Source organism: Pleuronectes platessa, chromosome 9, assembly GCF_947347685.1.
Source record: "Pleuronectes platessa chromosome 9, fPlePla1.1, whole genome shotgun sequence".
In the NCBI taxonomy this organism is placed as follows: Eukaryota; Metazoa; Chordata; class Actinopteri; order Pleuronectiformes; family Pleuronectidae; genus Pleuronectes; species Pleuronectes platessa.
The window spans coordinates 9,731,594-9,757,830 of record NC_070634.1 but is presented as its reverse complement, the minus strand read 5'-3'; the positions used below and the strand labels follow the sequence as shown (position 1 = coordinate 9,757,830).

The window sequence follows — 26,237 nt, the reverse complement described above, 5'->3', positions numbered from 1 at the left end:
CTCTCCAAGGCAGTGAGCCAGGTGAATGAATGAAAGGATTTTTGGGGATCTTGTTCACGAGCGTTTTGTTTGAGAGTTGGTGTCAATAACAAAAATGATGGTTGAGTCTGGTCACTGAGTATCCACTTCATGAGGAGCTTTAATGGATGGGTGTGATGTGCCGACGAGGTTAAATATTGGACGTACCTTGTCAGCCTTTAGGAGGAGTCTGAATTAGTCTGAATGAGTATGGTGTGAAGAAGTGAAGAAATGAGGAAATGAATGGACTCTTTGTTTAAAAGATAGGAGGAAGTCATGGATGTGTACTGTAGGTCCAATATAAGTGCACTGAACAAGTGGAAAAAAGTTTACATCTGTGCACACACAGCCTCTCATACAGGTATGAACAAACGCATACACTCAAATACAAAGAAGTGTTCAGCAATTACTGTTAATATTCACAACTTGATTAATATTTTTGCACGATAACAGTGACTAAGCTGTCCAAGGTCAGGATTAATAATCCCTCCAAATATCTCCTCCCAGTTTCCATCCTGTGCCTCTTTCTAGCTGCCAGCTACTATCATGCCTTCTCGCCTCCAGCCTTCATAGTCCTGCTTTCCCTAAAGGAACCACTGCATAAATATCACTCTCTACGATCCGAGGAGACTGCAGTATGACTGAGCGGGACTGCATGAGGAACGACCCTACACGCAGAGGGCTGGGCCAGAGCGAGCAGACTGTTTTTAGCCCAAGTTTTATGTTCTTCAGCTTTCTGTCTCGACTCAGCCGCCCGCCCTTAAAGCAATATATAACCAAAAAAGGACAAATTCATAAAACATTATATGATAATTTGGCAATAAATTCTCCTGGGGACATGAGTGGGAGTAAATAGTTCTGTATTCATGTGATTTTTCCTGCAGAATCCACTCCTGACATTGATTCTTCTCGCCTCCCTTTAGCAGCAGCAGCAGCAGGACCGACGACCGCCATCTTTCTATTTGTGTACATATACATTTATATACTTAATTTGATTTACTTTGAAAAATAATGTCAAGTAGCTACGTACGATACCACTACCATTTCATATGGATGCTAATCACCAGGAAACAACCTAGGAACCACAGGAAGATCTATAGGGGCAGAACAAGACAGAGAGAGGAGGAGGCGTGAGGCAGCATGCTGGGTGTGCTGCTCGAAGCTCTGCCAAAGAAAAAGGCCTTTAAATGAGGAGAGAGGGGAAGCGATCAATCTGAGAACAGAAACAGAAAACCAGAGCAGAGAGGACAGCCTCCCTAAAGCCAACGGGGATTTCATGTTTTGTCCATTAATCCGATGGCAGGTGTGTGCAGGGAAGGTTTCGTGTCTTGTCCTGCGGCGGGGGTTAGGGTAATCTTTACAATCACTTCATGGTATCTTCACTGACAGGGTTTGGTGTGAACTATGTTGTTGTGGCATCCAGCTGGTTTGCACTGAGGGTAGAGGTCACGGTTAGGTGAGAGTCCAAGGGTAGAGTTTCAGTATTCAGCGGCGTACTCTGTACCATGGAGCCCTCTGCACAGTAGTGTGAACTCTTTCACCATTTCCTTTATCCGCCTCTTGTTCACTCGTTCTCTGCATGATGGAGGATGGCAAAGAAAAGAAAAAAATACAAACAGTTATATAGTATATGTGAAATAATAATTTGGTTTAGTCGACTGGACAGACACATTGGCCCCGTTCAGACCTGGTATTACCACTAATCCTGAGAGATTCGTGTGACATTAAAATGCATATGAATGTTTCTCCTGTGACCACTTGTGATTGGATCTCACTTCCCGCTCTCACACAGTAAGAGCGAAAGTATACATACACAAAAATATGTCGCTTCATGTGTCCTATGACCAACTTCAAGTGATAAGATCTTAAGACATGTTGAGGACACATTTGGGTACGTTCACGAATTCATTTAGAACTGACAACTTATGACTGGATCACTCAGAACGGTGGATAGTACCAGGTCGGAAAGGGGTCATTCACCAAAGAAGCCGTTGCATCAAATGTCCGGTATTGCACCTGAGTATCTGCTGAGAGAAGTGGTTTTTCTGGTCCACTGTGACCCGTGACGACGGGAACCCTGGCGGCTGCAGTGCCTCCTTCAACCACACAGCGAGCAGAGAGAAGCAGTGCTTGTTCAGGGAGAAAAGCACTTCTGCAAACTGGTCCATCAGGCTCCGAGACGCCCCGCCCCCGATGCCCTGGAGAGAGAGCAGAGGAGGCTTTTTACATTAGGGACTTAATTTCAAAGAGAGAGGGAGAAAAGTTTGGAGTGTGATACCACGGCAAACTGCAGTGGTGGCAGAATGATGAAACAGTTCTATGGTGTGATGTGTCCGTGTGTAATGTGGTGCTCCTCACCTCCAACACGGCCTGCACTAACAGCTTGCCGTCCTCCTGCACCAACCTGGCCAATGGCGGCACATCTGAGCAGCGAGGTAACAGTTCAGTCTAACGCAGAGACACAAAGAAAAAGACTGATTCAAATTCATGTTTGCAAGGGATTCAGTTGTTTTTGTGTGTGTGGGTGTGTGTGCGCGAGCTCACAAAGAACAAGCACGTTGACTTGACTGTCGGAGCTTCAGGAAATTTGAGTGACAGTACTCCTAGAAGTGGGAGAGAGAGAATGTCGCATAAATAAACTACTGAAGATTGTTGTCAAACATTTACAGTTTGTACTTTGAACTGACAGGCAGATATTTCACATCAACTGTAGCAAAACAAACACACAGTTTACTGTGTGTGTTTGTGTGAAGCTAAGTGCAAACTTACCACAGTGGAACACTGCTTTCACATCAAGAGACTCAGACAAGAACAAATCGGGCTTCCGTTTGAGGGCCTAAAAGGCAGATAAAGGCATTAAACAGAGTATGTTTGTGTCTGATCCAACCCAATCGGCAATGCTTCACCACAATTCACTACATAAGCTCCTCAAAATACTGCTATCAACAATACCCGCTCAGCCTGGTAGCCGGATCTGACAGCAACACAGGACTGGGACCAGATCTGCCTACCAGGCTATTGTACTCTCTACATCTGTTTAGAAAAAACTATATCCAAACTGATACAGAGATCCTCCAATGCAGAACTCAGCAGGTATAACAAACAAATTGCAAAAAATCAAACTTTGAAATCATTAGAAACGTAAGTCAAACTAAAGGCAATGATGGTTTTGGCTTTGTTTCTAGAAATCAATCTTAATTGAAACATTACTTTTTTTTTGGCTGACTGGATTTTTTTTTGGACTGACTGTTTTTTTTGGCTGACTGGACTGAATATGCAACAGAAGTGTGTAAGTAATTAACATGTGCATATAAATAGAAATACAACTCATCTCATAATAATGAACTCATTCAGGATGGAGGAGAGGAGAGAGGGAGAGAGGGAAAGGGAGAGAGATGAAGGTCAGCTCTATCCAAAGATAGAAAACAAAGGAAGAAGAATGAAGACAAAAATATAAAACAGAAGAGCCATCAGCCAATTTGTCTGCACTGATTAATATTAGTTGAATATTAATTCATTTGGGCTTTGATTGGCTCTGGGCTGGAATGACTTCAGAGGACGAGCGGGTTCAGAGACTAACCAGTCACCTAGGACCACAACACTCAAACAGACGCAATTACAACAGCTTCCCAAGAGCGCTGCGTCAACTAAAATGTTTCATCTGAGAATGTTGATGTTTTTTCCGGGAGCAAATGTTCCCTGATGTTGACTTTACAGTAAAAAAAGGAAAAGAGATCAAGTCAAAATTAAGAGCTTAAAATTTTGAATTTCCAGGTAGAACGTTAATGTGCACAAATGTCTCACTTCTGCATTTTGAAGCAGCATGTAGTAGAGCAGTTTAATACACCCATATCTTAATTAACTGAAGGATTACACAGTCCTGTGTGAGTTATGAGACTTATAATGCCACTTCAGGATTATTAAACCTTTCTAAAAACCTAGAGGCTGTAAAAAATGCACCTCCAGCTCACAAAAAATATCTGTCTGTCTCATCTACAAAGAAAAAAGATTTTCTTACCTATGAATAAATCTACACAACTTTAAAGATCGATTTGTAATGGATGTATCGGAATTTACAATTATCAATTATGTACGGGATAGTATGTATTTCAATGTGGCGAGGTGACTGTTAGAATCAAAAGCGTTTGAGAAGAGACTGACGTCTCTTCTCAAACATGCCCCTCACGTTTCATTCCACTGCCTGGCCTATGTGATGGGACTCCTTAGGGCCCAGCAACAGAAAGAGATATAGAGAAGGAAGAGAGGACAGAAAAAGGGAGAAACTAGAAAAAAGGAGAGAAAGAGGGAGAGAAACCCAAAGTGAATGAAATAAGAAACCAAAAACACACCTGAGCTTGGAGTTGCATAAATGAATCAACAATATCAGGATGATCCCTGGGTCCTAAAATATAATAAAGATGAAACTTAAGAAATCATAAGAGAATAATATACAAACAGCAACTGAATAGATTCAACAGTCATGTAGAAACAAAAGATAACTCAAAAATATTTCATTGAAAAAATTCACAGGTGAATAAGGAACAAAGGGGTGGTGGGGGGAGGGCATATGAAGCTTTGGCAGAGTCCTTGAAGAACAGACCAACCAAAAACCGAAAACAGGCAGAAGACAAAGACATGGGTCAGTCTGGAGATAAAAACTAAAAACAAAGAAGTAACGAGAGAAAAAGAACAAACCTAAAGAAAGAAAAGTGGGTTTGGAGTGGGAACCCAGGAGGCACCTCTGTTACTGTTACAGTTTGGAGGAAAGGAGGCACCAAACCTGAATGAACCCCCCTCACCTCTCCCCCTCATGAGACACTGCTGGCATTACTGTGATCAGACAACCAACATGTTTCCTCGCAGGTTGAAGTGCTTCGGGGAGAGAGGTGATCAGCAAGGGTTCATTCAGAGCTGGTCAATAACATCCCCTTCAAAGATGAGCCTGTAGCCATCGGCATGAATCACGCTCAAGGATCAGGGTAAGTCCTGATATAACTACCTCCCTTATGCTGGACACAGACTACAAGACTTAAAAATGCGACAGATTACAAATGAGGCACAATTAAAAACACATTTCTGAGTCAGAGTTGAGATTCCTGACTTTCAAACAGGGTTTATTCCGATATCTTTAGTTTGGTGTTGGAGTAACTCCAACATGTAATAACAAGGAACAAACGTCTGTAGTGAGCGCCCAGCTTTAGCTGTTCCCAGACTCCAAACAGGTTTCTTGCTCAATACCCCCACCAGACCTCAACCACACACAACTCCTCAAGAGAATATAGGGCTTATTCAGAGGGCCGAAATGAGGAGCCCGACTCTAATCCTAGCACAGCAATGGCTGCAGCTGTATTGAGCTGGCACACCCTGCTATGTTAGTCGTCAGCCAACTGAATAAGCAAGAGGTCTCTGTGCTATGACTGTATCCTGCACTGATACTGTCTACTGAAGGGCACCTGCTCAGAAAAGAAAGTGTTTAGAGGCAGGAGGAGAAGCAGCCATCACTGAATCACTCAAAGCAGGAAAGGAAGAGAGGGAAAATGGGACAACACAACGGGAGGGGAAGCAGCAGACAGTCCTGACACAAGTGCTACAAGCCGAGAGTAGTGAATTGAATAATATCATCCTTGATGATGTCTGTAATATGTTGAGAGAAAATCTGAACATTCATCTGGCTATAGGGTCACGCACATGAGGATACAAGTTATTTCCATGCAACCCAAACACTCAACAGTAAATTCACCCACAACTATATTAATGTAACAAATGAATAAAAAAAATGGAAGAAGCAAATACTAGGCTGATCAATACAGAAAACATTGCAACTTGTCAAAAACTTAAATGTACTTAAATGATTTAAATAACCGTCTATAATCAGTCTGCATTGATAAAATAATCATTTGAGAAAGACCTCCATGTGTCATGAGAGCAAACGTTTAAAGGTCAAATGTGACAGAGTCCAGTGACCTCTGACCTTGTTATTACATCCAGGCCGAGCAATTTGTATTGTCTACAGCACATAAGCAATTGCGACTGTAAATGGGAGTTATTGACTTCAAAACATACACAGAATATGAAACAAATTGGTTTTATTTTATTTTTAGAAATTCGTTTAGTGTCTCTCTCTCCCTTCTACACCAGCGATGTTATTCTGCAGCTCAATAAATCAAATCAGAAACAAAGTTCTAGCAGTGGTTTGAACAGAAACAGTTCACAGTGTTCACACACCCGCCCCCTGCTGGACCCCCTACCTTGTTGGAAGATGGAGAGCGTTACCGAGGTAACCAGCTCAAACAGAGCCTTGATGGGTGGGAAGTGGGCTGTCTCGCTGGCAAAGATATGAACCATCTGAAACAGCAGGACATCGAATCAGTCACTCCCCGTGTTACCCAGGTTACAACAGGCAGCAGCAGGAGACAGAGAACGTCAGCTGTGGTTAAACATGTGTTTAACTACAGCTGGTTAATATTCAGACGTACCTGTCGTGTGAGGTCGAGGGCGGGGGCTTGGGGAATTGTACTGTACATCTGCCCAAGCATCTCACTTAGCTGAGACACCATGGGAGCAAAGTCGTGGAGCAGCGTCTTCACCGACTTCTCAAAGATGGCACACACCGCCTGAGGAGCAACATGAGATCAGCCTCACTGGAGTGATCTTATCATTACACCTCTGCATCATTCAGGAAGCTCTTCAAAAGCAGAAATGTAACAATGTTGACGACTTACCTCTACAACCTGCGAGTCATTGAGCCACTTGCTGAGGACCGTCTGTATGAGAGCAAAGACTTGCTGCAAAACCACCACCACCTGACAAACAAAATCAAAATGTAAATAAAATGGATAGAGCACAAACTAATTAACAAGGAATAGCATTAGGTATTAGCATTTTACACATGGGATCCTCCAATATCCTACAAGATCCTTTATATGCCATAGAGCAGGGGTTTTCAACTGGTTTTGTCCCAGGGACCACCATTCTGACTAGAAAGTAATCCTACGTGTGTGTGTGTGTGTGTGTGTGTGTGTGTGTGTGTGTGTGTGTTTGTGTGTGTGCGCGCGCAAGTGGATAGAAGGAAGTATTAACATTTGGTTTTCCATGTTGTTTTATTTAAAACCTCAAACAAATCTACCAAAATGTGTAAAAAACAAATAAACGGTTGATTTTCAGTGCTTAAGAATTTAACACAAAATTAAAATGCAGTTTGTAGTTGTGCATCTCAGAACCATATGTACGTCAATATATAACGTTCATGACTTAAATGTACAGACATGTAGCTGACATGTTGAGAGAACGTTAAAGTAACGGTGATCAATAACAATCAACATAAACTGGGGCTACAACTGAATAGGGAAGATGACAAAGTAATGCAGAATATGTCACAAATGATAATCATGCAATATCACACAAACAATTGAGGCCTACTTAAGTTTAACCTCATGATCACCAGCAGCAAATCCTACCTACTGCGTGAGTAGTACTTCTGTGTGTGTGTGTGTGTGTGTGTGTGTGTGCGTCTTTGTGTCTAGAGCTCTCCTAAGAAATTGTTTCTCAACCAGCGAACGTGGTAAAGTTGACTGTTATTGCAATTAACTGTTTTGGCTATTATGCCAATTTATTTTTCTAATTACAAAGTATTGGTTTTTCGCTCTTTTGTTTTATTTAATATTTTCATTATTAATTCTGCCCTTTTGGGCCTTCTTTTTCGGAAAATAACAATTCCCATCATACAAACTACATCTCCAAGACCTCCTGAGAATTTTTCTACCTAGCTCAACTGCTCTTCTACATCTACCTTTAACACGCATGCACAGGAGAAAAGTATTGGCAGTTTCTAGCCCCAAGCCAGTTTCAAGGTTCCCCTCATCACCTTTATATTATTTTAGACACGATATTCAAGAGTAATCTGGAAATATGTTGAAATATCAAGGGAAATTTCGCGGACCCCCTGCAATGCCGTCGCGGACGCCTGGTTGAAAACCCCTGCCATAGAGGCATATATTTCTCTAAACAGAATTTCTTATGAATACGGTTGAGTGACAGGACGCAATTTTTCTGTTGGCCACCCTCACCACTACAAACAAGCAGCATCCGATGTATTCAGACTAATATTGGTCATAATCTCTCATTCATAGATTAAGCCCATTGCTTACAGTCAGTCTATTTGCTAAATCACCCAACCCAGTGACAGTGATGTGTGGTGACTGACCGGGTTTGGTCCAGGTGGGGGTGGGGCTGCTTTGACTGGTGGCGCTGAGCCATCCGCTGATTCGTCATCCTGCTTGCTGATGTCGAGGGTAGTGAACAAGTTGGAGAGCAGCCCCAGTATGTGAATGATTGCCAACTTATTGGAGGGATTAGGCTAAAAGAAAAAAGAAAAGTGATAAATACAATATTACAACTGGTGAGCACACAACCCAACCCCACTATACAACTGGCTTAGTGAGTTCATTGGTGTCTGCTTTAAGAAACCCCTGCTATTATATATATATTATATTCAAGAGGACAAACCAACCTTACATGCTAGACATGCTACCAAACATTTACTCCTGGACAGTGTAAGACTTTTGAAAATGATCACAGTTTTGGTAATAAATACTTTTTTTGTCATCATAATTCACACCAAAAAATTAAGTGATATTTAATGAACAAAATAATTGGCTGATAAATAATAATTCATGTCAGTTCTAGTTAAATAATATAAACCAGCTGGACAGCAATATTGCATCATTTTCTTACACGTTTCCTCACTGTCATCGACACACATGCAAGCACACACACACACACACACACACACACACACACACACACACACACACACACACACACACACACACACACACACACACACACACACACACACACACACACACACACACACACACACACACACACACACACACACACACACGCACGCACACACACGCACGCACGCACACACACGCACACGCGCACACGCACACGCACACGCGCACACACACGCGCACACACGCACACCTACACGCACATCTCCCCCAGGTAAAATCATTAATTAGGATTTCGCTAGCAATACTTAATCATTGCTCTGTCTCCATGGTGATGTAACAGAGCCAAAAGACTAGACAGAGGACAAAGATGAGACTGCCACGCCCTCACAGCCACATCTCTCCTCTCGTCTAAAATCTACCTCCTCACAACATTGATGCTTTTAGTCCACAGCATATTGTGTTCGACATCCCCGCCAGAGCTGCTCCACCAGCATTTCCCATCAGCCCTGCCCGACATTTTGGTCATTCACCCCTGATGTAATGTAACCTTAAGGTCTCCCCACTAGGTGCCACTATTTTTCAGGTTCCAGACACAGCTCCTAATTTCTTAGTCTGATGTAATGCCAATACATCAAAATTAGAGACAGAAATAATAAGAGAGGGAGGAAGTCAGGAAGGGTATATTAGATAATGTGTGACTGTGTTTGTGTGGAGAGTGAGGGGTGAGACAGGGACAGAGACAAACAGATGCATAGAGAGATGAAAAGCTTCATCTAAGCTGACATCTCTATTCACCCCACCCGAGGTCTTTACTGAGTGAAGAACAAGGGATCAGGAGAAACTCTACTTCCTTCCACATCCAGGAGATATTAATCAGTGTATTTTTAGAGCTCCATATTTGTACTATCAGACATAATAAACATAACATCCAGGTTCCATTAGACCTGACATCTAAACAGGGTAAACAATTCTCCTTTGCATGATTGTGCGCATGCGCAATTTAATGGCAACCTACTGTAAATATGTGTGCATGGGCACTTTTTCCTTTTTTTTAAACTCTGAGTTTGTCTGTGTTTTTCCATGAAGGAGTGAAATTGTGTCTTTGCTACTCCCATGTGAGTCACTAGCCCATGGTGTAGGGTCAAATCCAATCTGGTCCCACAGAGAAATGTTCCACTGCGGTGACACCACACAGACTCAAAGCGTGTTCCAATTGGCCAGAGTCCATCTGTGCTTGCTCTGTATTTTCAGTGTGTGCGTTTCACTGTTACACATGGCATGTGTACGCACCGTCTCATCCGCTAGTTTCTCCAGTTGTTGAATGTATGGGGTGATGAGAGAGTGAAGGTTTCTGAGGATGTCTTCCACAGGGAGGGCGGAGAGCAGAAAGCCCAGAGCCTGCATCAGCCACATGCACTGACTCGTCTGCAGGAGGAGACGATCGAAGAGTTATTATCAGTACAGCCACAAGTCAAAGTTTCGAACTGAACCAGATTTATCACACACACATAAACTTGGACTTAGTAATGGCATTCTTTCACAGCATTCCTTATGTAAATGTCACTTCTGAACTGAGAGAGAGTGAATGTGAGAAACACTGACCTTGTGGATCTGCTTTATAAGCACCTCCTTTAGAGAAAAAAAAAGAAAGAGTGATGGTTCTTTTATTATGAAAGTGCGACATCACAAATTATCGAAGAAACGTAACTCCAAAAATACTTCGCTCAGAGGATTTCAAAGGGTAATGGCTATTTCTGGAGAACAGGCAGATTGCATAATTGCAGCACCAGAGCCATTAAAAGTTTTTTTTTAAATGTAAATGTATTATTACTGTACGGTGGTGAGGAGGGACAACCAATTAGAACTTAGATGAACCACAAAAAAATTTAAAAACATCCATTTAACAAAACATTTATGCGCTGTAGATTCTAGTCATGCAAGTAGCACAGACGACAACAGAAGTGTTTCCAGTTATGAGTCGCATGGACAAAATTGTGATTCAATGCTTTGTTACTTTTGAAGTTATTGCAGTCAGCTACTTGTCAGTGGTGTTGGAAAATCTGTATTGTTACAGATTTATATTAAAAGGCAGTGAAAAAGCATTGCCTAGCACATCCTGATTCATCACTTTTTTTTAACCTTTGGAAACACGTCCGTTGTCATCCCTAATTGCATCATGTGCTGTCAGGAAGATGTTTTCTTAATTTGCTCTCTAGACCAACATGTTATCCGCTTTTATACCTGATCAAATGGGTAGAAAAAACAGCATATTAAAAAATTACCTGAGATACGGCGACTATGTTGGTTGCGTAAGGGGGCAGGTCATATTTGCATTCCCTACAAATCTTCTTGAGTGTAGACACAGAGGAAACCGAGAGGTCAGGGTTTCCTAAAGCCTGTAGCACCAAGGGCAAAACACTGCTGAGCATCACCGGGTGGTCAGCCAACCATTCAGCCAGAGCACCTAGTGAGAGAACAGATCAGATACGCAGTGAGAAACTGTGCGTGTGTGTGTGTTACTGGAATAAAACAGTCATTTTCTTTCTTTTTTTCTTTATGCTTTGGGGTTGCAGGAAGCCAATCCCAGCTGACATTTGGCGAGGGGCAGCGTACACCCTGGGCAGGGAGGCAGTCTGTAACAGGGCTGATCTGAGCTGTTTTCAGACATAACCTTTGGACATTTTCCTGAAATATTCCTGCCAGCAGAATACAGCAGGAAAATGTCAGAAAAACTCACAGCAAATGAGTGGGTGATGAAGTGAGTGAGTGGGTGATGAGGTGATGACAAAACGGGAAGAATATAAATATCTCAGGATGATGCTCGTAGTATTGTTGTCGATGCAAAAATAAACATTACGGCTGAGTAAGTAGCTTCTTCTACCACCATCTTCGACGTGCTATCAACAAAAACAGTTACATTTAAATGTCAAGTCCTGCCTCCTGCATGCTCTACCCAGAAGCCACCCCTCTCCTGAATGTTCCAGACTTTCTCCTGTTGTTGTGTCCGACTTAATGTCCTGCTGCATTCTTCATATGTGGAAGGCAAACTCCAGAAAATGTCTGAACCCAATTTTTTGAAAACAGCTATAGAGACCAACAACCATTCACACTCACACCAACAGTTAATCTAAGCTGCATGGTTTTGGACTGGGGGAGGAGGCTGGAACAACTGCAGAAAACTTCCACACAGAGAGGCCTCAGCCCCACTGTACCACAATGTCATCCTCATTAGCTTCTTTTCTGCACATTTAAAATGCAATAATAATTTATTTAGGCTGGTATGATACAACCAGTACTTGTCTTACCTATCGTGAACATCACTGTGTCTGCTAACTGGACGTTGTTGATATTGATTCTGGGGATGAGTCCTATTAGGCCTGGGATAACGTCGGAGTAGTTCACGTCTATCGTCTCTGCTATGGACTGGAAGCCGTACAGCAAAGCTTCTGTGTGCTGTAGGAAGAGAACACAGTTGCAAAAAGACAAAAAACATGGGAAATTCTTATTTATATAAATTGTTATAAAAGGACTGTCAATATATATTTGAACCTTCTTGAGGTGTATTTTTGTTTGTGTGTGTGGACTTGATTCATGGTTATATACAGTAAGTATAATGATGTGTGGGTGTGTGTCTCACCCACCTGCCACGATGTGGGCTGCTCTGTATTAGTCAACACTCTCCCTAGTTTATCATACAGGTTACTCAGCAGCTCTGCTCCGAGCATCTCATACACATACATGAGTGTGTCAGAGATATCCACCCTAAAAGAAAGACATGCACAGATATTTTAGGGGCACATAATCTTAAAACAATATCTGTTCATCTATTTTTAATCCAGGTTCTGCCCTCTCAGCTGCCAGTCCAGTAACACACACTCATCTGTTGACCAATCATCCTGTCAACAAGTAATTTCTGAAGCAATGGGGCCGTCACTGACACACAAAAACACACACACCTGTAGATCCTGAACTGCTCTTTCTCATCTGAGGACCAAGATGCGTACTCCTGGTCAGACGGGAACTGGGCTTTGTGCAGCAGAACATCCACCAACTGGAAATACACCGGCCTGTAGACCTGCAGATACACTGCCTGCTTTTCTGGCTCAAACGACATGATTTCATCCTGTTGAAGAAGGAATAAGGAATAATAAGGACAAGAAAAACTAGTCTTGGGTCTGGAACATAAAATTATTTTTGCACTTAACCAACCAAAAGCATCTGTTGTGGCCCTCACCGTGTTAAAGGCTATTTACCAGACACTTGAGTAAATGTCACTATTTAATAGAAAACATCAACCTGATCACTTATATCACTAACTTCACATTACCAGTTTGCATAAACCAAGAATTGAATTATGTTGTATAACACAGAAGATAAGAGCAAATGTACTCAGACATGCTGTCAGATTTTTTTATTTGCAGACGAAGGCCAGACCCTAGCAAGTAGCTCATTTGTACATCACGATTTTATACAGTCCAGAGCTCCAGCATGTTCTCATACGCCACATTTCAAGGACTTTCCAGGGCCAGTTCCCATAAATTCAAGGATCCAATACAGCATAGTTAGTGATGTGAATCAAGGTTAAGCACTAAGAATTTTTATAAGGACAATGAGAAGGTTTTACAGCAGTTCATGGACAGCAATTAAAAAGAGAATGAACACTTCTTAGCTGTGCTGTGTTAGAGTGGTAGAAAAAAATGTGGTCTCAGCGGCAGCCTGTAGCTTATTTACTAATGTTAATGTTTTATTTTTGCAATACAAATATACATACATATATATATATATATCAATATGTGTGTGTGTGTGTTTATATATATATTTTCTCAAATTCAAAAACATAAAGAAGGCTCATTTTGTGTTTATGTTCTGAGAAGTGTGTAAATCGTGCAAGTTGGAAAAAGTGCATAGACCCTCTATTTATCAAATGATCATTACATTGCTTTAATATTAAGATAGAGCCCATCATACTATTGGATTTGAACATGTCTTACTTGTAGCGTGTACCAGAAGGTGAGTGTGAGGGAGCTGGTAGTCTCATTGACCGGGTAGTGGCCGGGGATGCCTGTACAAAACATGATCATGTTGACTAAAGCCAGGAAGCTCTGCCAGTGATCCACCTGCTCCAACAGAGTCCTGGAGAGAGAGGAAGGTGAAAGTCAAACAGCTGCACAGTGCAGGTTGTACTGTGGTGAAGTAACGACTCACTCTCAATGTGTCATTCATTACGCACAAGAGTACATGAAAAGGAGACATGGAGGATGTAGAGATGACACATTCTGAACAGCGAGTGTTGTAGTGCAGCCATTTGATAGAGAGTTGTTTATTTAGAATGTTTTATATTTATTGATTTTAATCAAATTGAATTAGAGAATCTAAACTCCTCCCAATATCAACTAACTACCTCTGTCTGTGAGTTTCTGTTTGTCTGTTTCTCAATAGGATTACTCAAAAACTACTGAACCAATTTCCATAAGATTTTGTGGGGGGATTTTGAGGCCATTGAATTTTTGGAGCAGATCCACATAGACAGGCAGCTCCTGGCATAAAATGTTCACTTTATTTAACATGCTGAGAAAGGATATTAACCTTGAGGGAAACATGCTGTCAACGAGCGAGCGAGCACACACACGCACCTGGAGTGGTTCTCTCCCAATGTGACAACGATCCGGCAGATTCCGTGGCACGTCTCCATGTCTCCATTCTGAACAGCCTCTCTGAGCTGCTCCTGCAGGGCGAGCACTCGAGGAACCAGTTTCAGCAAAGTGTTCACATATCTATAACCCGAGGACAAACAAATACAAACAAAACAAAAAAACAGCAGAACTGACAGGTTAGACTGTACTTCATTTAAAGAGCTGATGTGAAATCAGACACAATGCTACACAAGTCTCACATGCACAGACAGTGAGGCTCGCCAGATGGATATATACAACTGACTCACACCGCTCACAGCTAGGTTGATGTATTTATTGCAAGTACTCAAGTGTATTTATATATTTATTTCAAATCAAATATCAGTCCACGCTCTGATCCAGAACACCCACCCCTAAAAACCCACACATCTACAGGGGAACCAGAAAATCTATTCAGAGCCCCAGCTCAGAGCTGCACCGCTGTCAGTTTATGTCCTGTCTTCTTCCTGCTGTCTCAGCCGTCTATTAAAACTAACGCACACACAAACTCACAATAGCATGAGTACGCAGCCTTTAACGCAAGCTCAGATCTGGTCATATAACATTAATGACAACATTGGATAACATCCTCCTGTCATCCTTAATGAAAGTCTAGTGAAGGGGTGACATTTGGAGATGAAGGTCGTGCGTGTGTGTGCGCCTGAATGTCACTGAGGAGATTATGTGTATGTGTGAATGCTGTGAATGTAAACCATATTATGTGTGTGTGTGTGTGTGTGTGTGTGTGTGTGTGTGTGTGTGTGTGTGTCAGTCCCAGGGGGTTTGTGGTATGCAGCTTGTGATTCATCTTTCATGAGGTAATCAATAAGGACGTGGGTCCAGGCGGATGAATATTCATCAATGACACAACAAGGTGAAGGAAGTAAGTACTGAAATTCAGGGAGGAAAAAAACCAGAACTCAGTCAGAAAAATGTAGCATTTAATCTGATGTTTTTCTCTCGACATTTTTTCAACTAATAATTTAAATGTTGAAATTGATTTCCTTTCTGCCCATTGATAAATCCTTTAATTCTAAAATGTAATCTCTTTTAAAAACAACAGTAGCCAACAAGATGATGGGCTAGAAACAATGGCCCTAATATGCCTCCTCTACTCTGTGGGTCAAACGCATCTCTTACCACAGTCCTGGAAACATTTATTATTCCAATTTCCCTCAGGCCCTTTTATGAGTTGAGGAGCTGAATATATGGTCCTGCCTTATGCTGTTGAGTCCCATGCTCAGCTGCCAATGCTGATTCAGCCTTTTCTGGAGAAAAGCTCCACCCTGCTGTGATATGTATGTTGTTCTGGCCTCCATCTAATAAGCCTGTAGCTGTATGTGTGTGTGTCTACTGGCCTACATCCTCTGTATTTGGCTGTGCGAATGACGCTGAGAGAGCAGGGCAGGGACAGACTGCACTTACTGTAACTGTGTGTGTGTGTGTGTGAATGGCAGAGTGTGAATGCACTCAGAAGATCATTCATATTTAACAAGGCGCTCTGCAGATGCAGGTCATGCACTCTTAGCTCGAAAACAGGACTTGTTGTGTATGCTGTGCGATTAAAACCCGACTGGAATCGTATGCGTTCTTCCGTTTCTGTCATTAGAGCTACGTGGCGGTTCCTCTGAGACGGTCTGCTGCAGTCTCCTCTTCTCTAGCTCACTGTTGCCCTTCCTCTCCTCTTCTGCTCCCCCGTTCTGCTGTTATACACACTCTCCCTCAATCCTGACTCCTCCTTTATTCCCTCCACCCCTCCTCCCCCACCCCTGATCCCCTCTGCAATTACTGCAACACTTCGAGACAGGGGAAATGGGTTGCCTGGCAACAGGATGCAGCTGGACCAATAGCATCCCCCCAAATGAGTTGACTGTAATGTGTTCAAACAGAGGGAGAGAACAAGAAACAGGGAGGAGGCTTTAGTTATGATTGTTAGAGGAGAGAAAGGGGGAAAAGGAAGAACCCAAAGAAACAGTGGCAGATAGATAAAACATAAAACAAACAAAGAAGAATCTACAGAGTGAAAAGAGGTGGGCTATGACTCAGAGAGAGAGGAAGGAGAAACCCTTTATAAACAACCCCCATACTTCTTACAGATTCGCAAACACAAGACAATTTATCTCCTCAAATGTAACCCTACGAATCACACAATGCTCTGACAAAAACAGACGCCACATGTGTCTCAAGAGACGCCACTAATGAGACAGTGAATACTTTTGGGAGGATCTGACAAACAAGTACACGACGGAGGACTATGATCTGTACAAGTGCCACACAATAAGAGACAGGAGGAAATAAATTGATATTGGAAATAAGTGTAGTTGTACAAACCAGCTCTGAAATCAGAATCAGTCGATTAAATGAGCGCGGCAACACTTGCTTAGGCTTTTCTCCTTGTAACGCTCCTCACCATTAATCGTCTTCCTACTGTCTGCTCGTATGACATGTCAGTGTCTTTAAACTCACTTGTCAGCAGCAACTTTACAAATACTGACCCTCCCCCCTCTGTGAAGCAGTACAGAGGTGTGGCGGATGGCGTCTTATATTCCTGTACATTTTCACACCTTCCCCTACCCTTCTTCCAGTTATAGCTGTTGTCTCTTCCCGTCACCCCCGCCCTCTATCTCTCCCTCTCTCTAGGGGAGGGGGTAATGGGTGCCTGCCACGTCTGAATCAGCCAGGGCATGATGACATCTCTCCCAAGCTCTGTAACCATGGCAACACCAGCCAACCGAGAAATGCCTCTCTCCTCCCCCTGGCTGTCAACTTGCCCTGTATCAATCCCTCCTTCCTTCCCTCCATCCCTCCCTGACGGCCTTTCAGTGCCCACCCTCTGTTTCCCGCTGTCAGCTAATACATTATTTTTTCACTCTCCTCTGATGTCCTTTCTCCAGTCATTACCATGACAAGCTTTTCATAATGTTGTTCCTTCTTTCCTCTGCCTTTTCATTGGGTTTGCATTGGAGTACACTGGCACACATTTGTACTGTGGAAGTTCTACAATATTTTGTGTTTTTGATATAGATGATATTCATGCAATTTCCACATCAGTACACACCTTTGCGAGTCGGGCTGTGAGATGGCATTGACTATTGCCTCTACTGCTGTGTCGAAGAGCTCTGGGTCAGGCAGGGCACTGAAGCAGTCGTGCACCAGGTCTTCGCTCTCGCTGAGGGGCACATCCAGCAGCACCCAGGATGACAGGCAGCGCAGCACGCGAGCTTTCACCGCCCCAGGACTGTCTGTTTGCCGCAGCAGTTGCTGCAGTAAGGGACACACTGACCCCCACTCGCGGCCCAGGGCACCCCGAACCTATAGGATGGATGATAGCAGGGGTTAGACTGATAGTGTTATGCTCACATGATATTATCCTATGTTTTATATACCTGGGTATCAATCTTTTATGCTGGTGCCATTAAGATGTAAAAACTTGCTTTTTGGGATAATCAGGCTGTTCTCATCTACAAATCCTTTAGATACATTCACAAATGTGTTTGTTCATATACCAGGACATAAGTCAAGACTATGTAGACAAGTAAACACGTTTCAGTATTTTCTGCCAGTTTCTTGGAGTTCCAAAACATTCTCAATACTTGGTACTAAAGACACAATTCAGTCAATAATTAATATGATATTAAACGAAAACATGAAAATACTGCACAGGTGGTGGTTGCCACCTGTGCAGGAGCTGGGAGATGTTGGTGCCTGCAGACATACCTGTCCCTTTCGGTACTGTGGCAGGCGGCTGGTCTGGAACTCTTCAGGCAGGACAGTGAGCAGCTCCAGCAATGCCAGGCAGCGTGCCCGGCCATCCACCCCTCCCCCCTCTTCCTGAAACACCCGCACCATCTCTGAAACTGCGCCTGGCCACGCCTCAGGCATTGTGTTGAGTGCCAGAGAGGCCAGGGCCACACACAGGCGGGTGAGTACCATCTTGGAGCCAGAGGAGAAGCAGGCAATCTGGGAGAACAGCTGGGTCTTGAGAGACTCGTACTGATCTGTGGGTATGTCTGACCAATAGCGGGAAATCTTGGTATGGAGTGCGCTAGCACCGAAATACTGGATCTCTGGCACCTGTGACAGATGATAAGATAGATACAAATGCTTAAAAATGCTTTTTTTTCTCAGTGTGTTCATATGTTTGTTTGTCGGGACTTGACATGTTTCACTTGCATTTACGACCAAAGAAAATGCATGCAAAGTATAAAATGCAAATGTGTGGATTACATGTAGGCTTTTCCTAATGTCAGGTGGACTGTTGTCTGAGCTCAGAGTGAGTGAGAAGACCTGCTTATAAAAGCTGCTGTCATCAGTTAAATTAAGAAACCTCATCGGCTGTTTGTCAGATCAGCTGTCACTAATTAAACTTAGCTGCTGTCAATTGTTGCATCCCTGCAAGCCGCTGTCAGTACCTATTAAAAGTAAGTAAGTAAGCGTCAAGCCTGTGTGTGTGAGTTCACTGTACCTTGTCTGGGCTCAGCAGGGCCCAGCAAAACTGCCAGGCCTGAGGCGAGACCTGAGCCTGCATTAGCCATTTCTGGGCCAGGTTCTTGTTTTCTATATTGGGATCATAGTACAACTGATGGAGAGCCTAAGAGGAAAGGAGAAAGAAAAGAAGAAAAACTGAGCACAGGGAGAATCCGTACAATCTGTGGATGGTTGAACAACTTTGTAGTTTATTACGTGCCATTCGAGAGATGTTTGCGATCACACTACACCCATTCACAACAGTCCTTTCAGCTCTTGTTTGATGGAATAAAGTGGGTACCTTGAGAGAACCAGATAATTTTCTTGCTCTCAAACAGGAGAGCACACAGACACATCATTGATAGTTCAACCTCGAAAAGCCTGGACAATGGAGTAAGCAGTGACCTGTAAACAGCACTCTCTGAAGAAGAGCTGTGCGTAATTTGAGTACTTGAGTGCAAGGGGAACGCCGAGAGAAAGGACATAACGGATGAGGTAAAAAAAGGGAAAGCAATGAAAATAAAAGACGGGAAAACAGGCGCATTAATTAAACAGACAACTCTAATCCCGGCTGTGCTAGAGGAGAGGTTTAGGCGCTACTCTGCAAGAACTCTGTCTCACACAAACGCATCTAATACAGATGCTCCCAGAACTCTGGACTGAACAGCAGTACATGTCTGACAAGCAACACTGGGCACATTTGGTGAGCTTCTGATTCTCTTCTTTAACCCCTGAAGCCTGCTCACATCCATTCCTCCACCACCAACCCTTTTCTCCATCTATCCGACTCCTACCAGCCTATGATAAAACAGCTTTCATTCCATCCATCAGCTCTTTGTCTTGATCTCAGTCTTCTACTAAAAGCTACATTTCTCACCATTCACTTATAACAGATGTATCGGCTGTGTTATAGGGGAGGATGAATAGTACAGTGAACTGCAGCTATAGAGAAGAAAATCAAAACAGTGTCAATAAAAGCTGGAACCAGAGTCCCAGCTGATGTTCTCTCACTGTTTGCCATCCTGAAACACAATAGGGTTGGTCGATGTATATCAAATTGGCATATGACGATGTCGTTACAGACGTGATTGTCAGGTATAGATTACAAATTAAGGTGGTGTGCCCAAAGTAATGTACAGAAATACAAAGCAAATGATCCAAAATAAAGAGTTAGCCACAACCCTGCTCTTGGATTTTTAGCAATAGTCATTACTATTAAAAAAAATTCTGTGACACAGTGGTGCAGAGGTTAGCACTGTGTCTTTACAGCAAGAATAACGCTCCTGCTTCCTCCCACAGTCCAAAGACATGCAGATTAGGGTTAGGTTAATTGGAGACTTTAAATTGGCGGTAGATGTCAACGGTTCTTTATCTCTGCATGTTGGCCCTGTGACACGCTGGTGAAATGTCCAGGGTGTACCCTGACTCTCGCCCAATGTCAGCTGGAATTGGCACCAGCTCCCCCCTCAACCCTAAAAGGTGGGGTTGGTAAGTTGTATCTGAATAACCTTTTTTCATATTTTTTTAAATCCTCTTCACGTACCGATGGCATCAATAAAGTTGTCTGAAAAAGCAATAGAAAAAAACTGGTACCCTTGCAGGACTGTAATAGACACAACCGATTGAAGTGATTTGCTGGCGTACCTGTCTGTCGTAAAACCACCAACCTGCCTGTGTGCACCCTGCACATGATTGCTCTGCACAGACCACAGACTTCAGCCGGAGAGACATACATCGTTAAAGTAGAGACGATAGCCAGAATTTAGCTAGCCAGTCCCAGAGAATTCAGATTGTAGCAGTTGTCAGGCAGCCTACAGTCATGTGTTTGAGAGCTTTGACGAGAGGGCCTATGGGAGGAGGTGTGATGTATTGGCTGATTGTTTTCAAAGTATAGCCATAGCTTTAAATGATAGGTAATCTAGAAAATGGGAAAAAGATGGATAAAATGTTTTACAGTTCTGTTTATCTTTGTTTACAGCTCAGTACAGTGCAGGCACCTGAGTAATATTACGAGCAATGATGCTGGGATCAACAATGAGATGATGAGCCCAGCAGACAGCCCCACCCCCTATAACGGTGTAATAATGATCTATATCCAGATACTGCACAGCTCTGAATATGGCTGACTGGGTGTTAATGAGCAGAGAGCTGGCTGGCATTTGTACATACATGTGTGAAAGCGAGCTATAGGTGCAGGTACAGTGCATCAGGTGCTGTATATACAGTGTACATGCTGCTTCCTCTAATATCAACCTCTACCATGTGTTGGTTTTGTATATAGAACTGAACAGGGCAGGGCTGCATGACGAAAACAGTTGAAATATTCAATGGGTTAATCTATGGTGATTTGAGGTCTTTTCGCACCTTCAATCTCAAAGCATTAACATGAGGGTGATTTTTGTTAGTCAGCTCCACTCTGCCCTTTCTGTAAACAAGGCTGTGATATCAGGGTTCCAAGCAGCAGCGGCTCATTACCGCAGTCCTCTGTGTGATCGCAGACCCCTCCTTAACCAATCCCAAACAGCGCCGTGTCTGAGTGCGTCTGTCCTTTCCTGGTTTATTATCAAAGCACAAGACACCAAACAGTCTCCTCAATTCACTGCTTTAATCCTCTCACAAAGAACCGCCGCCTCTCTTCTAGAAATCAAGGCAGAAATGCAGTAGTTATCTCCACTAACTGTAATTGTGCGTAATTAATTGGCTTTTAAAACAAGCAAAATACGTGCTGCACACCTCTAGAAACAGCAGTGTTTGTTTTCAGCTCAGGCAGCTAACTGTATCTCCAGAGGGTGGCAACCTGCCTGAACCACCTGGCTTCACCTGAGGATGGCGTGCTCCTGGCAGACACTGTCAGAGGTCATTAGACTCCTCTACCATCCTTTTTGCAACAGAGGGAGGAAGGGAAGAGGGATGCGAGTGTAAAAGCATGGCTCAGTGAGACACATTCACCATCTGCTCTCATGTATAACAACAGATTCACTTTAGCTGCTATATGCTTGTGTGCTCATGAGGAAAACTATAGTGTGAGTCCGACACTACGACGCGACACCTTTACAATGCATTACGATCATTGTTCTTGAATAATATTTTTTGGTGCACAGGGTAGAGATCTCGATGATGAGAAGCAGACAGATCTGACAAAGGGGCAGTCTTTATATGTTTTAGTGAACATCCCAGAAATCTATTTCCCCAAATGTGTATCACCTCATCCCACATCATCAAACACAGACACTTTGGCCATGTCTTTGCACACTGATCAAACTCAGGAGCCAATTACCCCTAAGTGCCATAGGTTGACTGCATTTTCGAGCCATCTGTCTATAACAGTGTCAGGCTCAAAGTCATCGTGGTGACGGAAGGGTAGTGCGGGCGTTGTGCTGCAGAAGGCAGTATCACACCACTGACCAATCAGGACACTGTGTTATAACTGTGATAATCAAAGGCAAGAATGATGATTAATGAGGAAACAAAGAAGAATAGTTTATGTCAGGGTGTGTGTGGGAGGTTGTTGACAGCAGACGGCCAAGACAGAAATTAAGAATACCATGTTGCCAACAGTGATAAAATCTCAGCACATGAAAAGCAAATTCACCCACAAAGCAACATGCAAACCCATGAGCATTGAACTTCTTTCTTTTCCGTCATATAATTCAGAATACTGATCACGCCCAGCTGCTGAATCAGTGGTTATGCCATACCATCTCTAAAGATAGAAGCATGTAACCTACAAGACATGTGATCCACCTTGATCCTGCATGTATTACTGTCAAATAGAGAAATGGATGTAATGCTCATAATGATCCCTCTTTTCCTTCTGAAGTAGCCTCTCATACCACCGCAAAACTAAACAATAAACCATGCAGTATCTCTCGGTGTCAGATTGATCTGCCCTGCTATGTTCTGCTATATGTTTTGCTGGCCGCTTGAATCATCTGCACAAAACCACGTTACAAGAACGCTGCATTTTTATGTCGCATACATCTGATCCTAACTTCACTTGAAGCCAGTTTGCTTCACAAGCACGGCCTCCCATGGACAGGATCCTGTGGGAGGAATCTACTGACCAGATGATTACAGATAATTATGGTAATAGAATTCCGTCCCTGACCAAGTGCCCTTAAGCAAGATGTTGACCCAGTACAGTGCCCGTGCTGTGCTTCTTTCCGGTGGTACAGCCGTTGTTTCTCTTGGAGGACAAAATGCTAAATGACAAAAGCCTGACTGGCACACTCTTCACAAGCACATTGCAGAGCTCTGAAATTACTCCAAAACCCACATGCAAGCTGAAAAGCAATTCTGACGTTAATTACAGTCAAGCGGAAATTTAAGGCGGCATACAAAACCATTCATTTTAAACATCAAGTTATTGACAATGTGGATCTTTGTTCCACAGACCCATGACTGAACAAAGGTCTTTCTATTGGACACATGGACTCATACAAATACTGTTCCTGGAACCATCATCTCCACTACTGCCCACTGCACAGAAAAAGTGACAATTTTGCACCACTGGACTTTCAGCAAAAGCAGTTGCTCTTATCATCTTATAAGAAGCACAATTCCTCATTCTATTGACGTCCTCAGAAATGACATGTCTGTGGCTGCAGTGACTTTTTAGCAAAGGAGAAAACAACATCACAGATTCTTCTAAAACGGCATTGAGCTGATGATCTGATGCTTAAACTGCCGTGATGAAGCACACACTGATTCTGCAGAAACCTTTTTTCTCCCTCTTGTTCCACTGAATGAACAGCATCATGCTGATTCCATAACCAAATACACATATGTCATCCCAGCCAAATTATCTAGAAGAAGATTTATCTCACCCAAACAGCCTGAATATGCTTTCTAAATATAGCAGAGTCTTAGAAGAACAATATCTCATCCGTTTTGAAATGCAAGTGTGGTGTAATTACAAAAGTGCTCACAGCCTTTGTGGGAAGTGATACTTCAGATGCTCTTTGTCGTTTTCTAGAAGTTAATGAGATTACTGATAGTGCTGTAGCATGAATGCTGATTGGAAAATGCATCTTAGATTTAATGAACGCTTCTAGGACATGACTAAGTGGCATTCCGGTTTCCTGTATTCATGAAAGACAAAGGGTGGATCAGTTTTAAAGTCAAAAGTTCAGTGTGTTAAAGTAGGTTACAAGGACATCATTGATAATGTTATATTAAAAAAAAAATGTATATAGTTTTCTGAAAAACCAATCCCACTAGCCACTACACTACCATTTAACCACAACTCCAAGCATTTCCTGTTTCATATTAATAAATAAATCACTGAATGCATATCTGACATGTGGCTCCGGTCATTTTTTTGATGAATATCAGACTCTGTTTTTTTTCCCTTGGGGTATTCTGGAAAGCAAAGATTCACTTCCATTGTAGCTAAGACGCATTACAAAAAATTTGACTGATTTATTGAATATTCTGTGCACATTCATGAGGTTGGATTTCATGGAGAAATACCTTAATACATCATAACAAATGATTTATGAAACTGCCAGTTCTATTAATTTTACACAGTGATTTCTCAAACTTTAATGTGATCAAATTTTGAGGAAATGTTATTTGTTTTCCCTTGAGCCACACGAAATTATTTTAGAAGTCATTCTTTCCATCTGTAAAAATGAACATGAGCGATGGAAAATAGATTCCGTCCAAAGGGAGACCGGACCTTGCTCGCCGTTTGTCATTCCTTCCCTTTTATTATTAAACCAGAAACCAGGTAATCAAGCCAAGACATTTCCCCTGCAGGAATGTGCCTCTCTCCCTCAAAACCTGCATCGAATCATATCTGTCGCATCACCTTCCTCCTCCCTCACCTCCTCCTCTTTCTTTACTGGCTCTGTGACAGACATCGACCCTGTCCCACCCATCCATCCCCTCACCCCACCCCACCCCCACTCAATCTATCTCATCACATCAACTCCTCCACAGGAGCACCTTTCTCTCTCCCTCTCTCTCTCCCTTCCTCTCTCTCTCTCCCTCCTTGCATCCTCCCCATTGTCTCCCCACACCCATATGCTCTCGTCCGAGTCAGTGGCCGCCCAGCAGCAACCTGACAGCCACAAGCACACGCTCAGACGCGCGCGCGCACACACAAACACACACGATTCAACACAGAAAAAAACGACCCAGACAAACATCTCACCACGACAGACATGGCAAAGCATTGGCGGAATATTTTTGCCATTTGACCATTCTGAACACTAGTAAATAATTAAAGATGAGAGAATGACTGTAACAACGGCAGATGAGCTGAATGCCTGTGTGCAAGTACAGACACTTTATCTCTCCAAATTAAAACAGTAAATACATAATGTGGCTGCAAAAGCAAAGCGCTCGTGCTTCATTTCTCCAGACGTGCGTCATATTTCAAACACGAAGCTTCATTGTTTCCTGCTGACAAGGAGCGCGACACTCACCTTCTCTACGTTTTCCACCGTGATGTCCAGGGCGTCCGGTGTGGCTGCGATCCTCCCCGGCGTCTCCATATCTCCGCTGACACGGAGCTGTCAAGCGACAGAAGAGGAGCAACACATTCAGGAGCGAACGGCTAATGTTAAACTTCAGTATTTGACCCAGCGCCACCCCCACAACACATCCACACACCCGCAGCGCACATCCACTCATCAGCAGGACGAGCTCGGGCTTCTACGTTTTTTAAAAATCCCACGAGAAGCTAACCGGCAAGCTAACATTAGCTCATTTAACTTGAGAGCTAGGCTAGCCGATGCTAGCCACCACAATAGATAAACACTAGAGCGCAGCTATGCTAACGCCATTCTAGCTAACGAGACAATTCATGCAACTTAACACTCCCCTGGTGCTGATCGGCACCGAGCGAGGCAGGTATACTGACATTTTCAAGGTGTGACAGCATTACGAACACAATGCCGTCTCCGAGTGTGTTCTGTGGGCTGCCTAAGTGACCGAGATTTCCACACCTTTCTGTCCCGAGACGGTGTGAGACGATGCGGGCAGATCCGCTCTGCCGCTGCTCCGTCACTCGGAGCTCTGCTACATTCAGGCACCGTGGGAAAAAACAGGACTGTCAGGGACCACCCAATAACACGGTGGGTAAAACAGCTATTTCTGTAGTTCCATTCACATGGATGTTCCAAAGCAGAAAAAAACACACAGATTAACTGACTGCGCTCCTGTTGTCTTTATTGTTCTTCTTCTCTTTATTAAACAAGGACAATGCACAAAAACGTTTATCTCAAAATGAGAAGCGATGATTTTTGCCAGATTTATCATCTCCTTTCCATCTGTAGTCCTTGGGCAGGTACACTCCAAATCTAAAACACACAAATTAGATAAAAACATTAAT

The 26,237-nt window shown here is 43.1% G+C and overlaps 1 protein-coding gene across 1 annotated transcript; it reads right to left on the bottom strand.

Moving 5' to 3' along the window:
- Positions 1 to 861: 861 nt before the first annotated feature.
- On the bottom strand, positions 862 to 25,910 carry LOC128448284 (importin-13). The gene is made up of 23 exons (XM_053430864.1): positions 25,767 to 25,910; positions 25,330 to 25,416; positions 18,897 to 19,022; positions 18,149 to 18,505; positions 17,490 to 17,743; positions 14,393 to 14,533; positions 13,751 to 13,892; positions 12,716 to 12,882; positions 12,401 to 12,521; positions 12,065 to 12,212; positions 11,042 to 11,223; positions 10,362 to 10,388; positions 10,050 to 10,184; positions 8,222 to 8,374; positions 6,741 to 6,821; positions 6,495 to 6,632; positions 6,267 to 6,363; positions 4,368 to 4,420; positions 2,788 to 2,854; positions 2,563 to 2,621; positions 2,377 to 2,466; positions 2,035 to 2,216; positions 862 to 1,593 (listed from the first exon to the last, which is right to left on the bottom strand). The coding sequence occupies exons 1-23, from the start codon at positions 25,785 to 25,787 to the stop codon at positions 1,497 to 1,499; spliced, it is 2,925 nt and encodes a 974-aa protein (XP_053286839.1). The 5' UTR covers positions 25,788 to 25,910; the 3' UTR covers positions 862 to 1,496.
- Between the last annotated feature and the right edge of the window lie 327 nt (positions 25,911 to 26,237).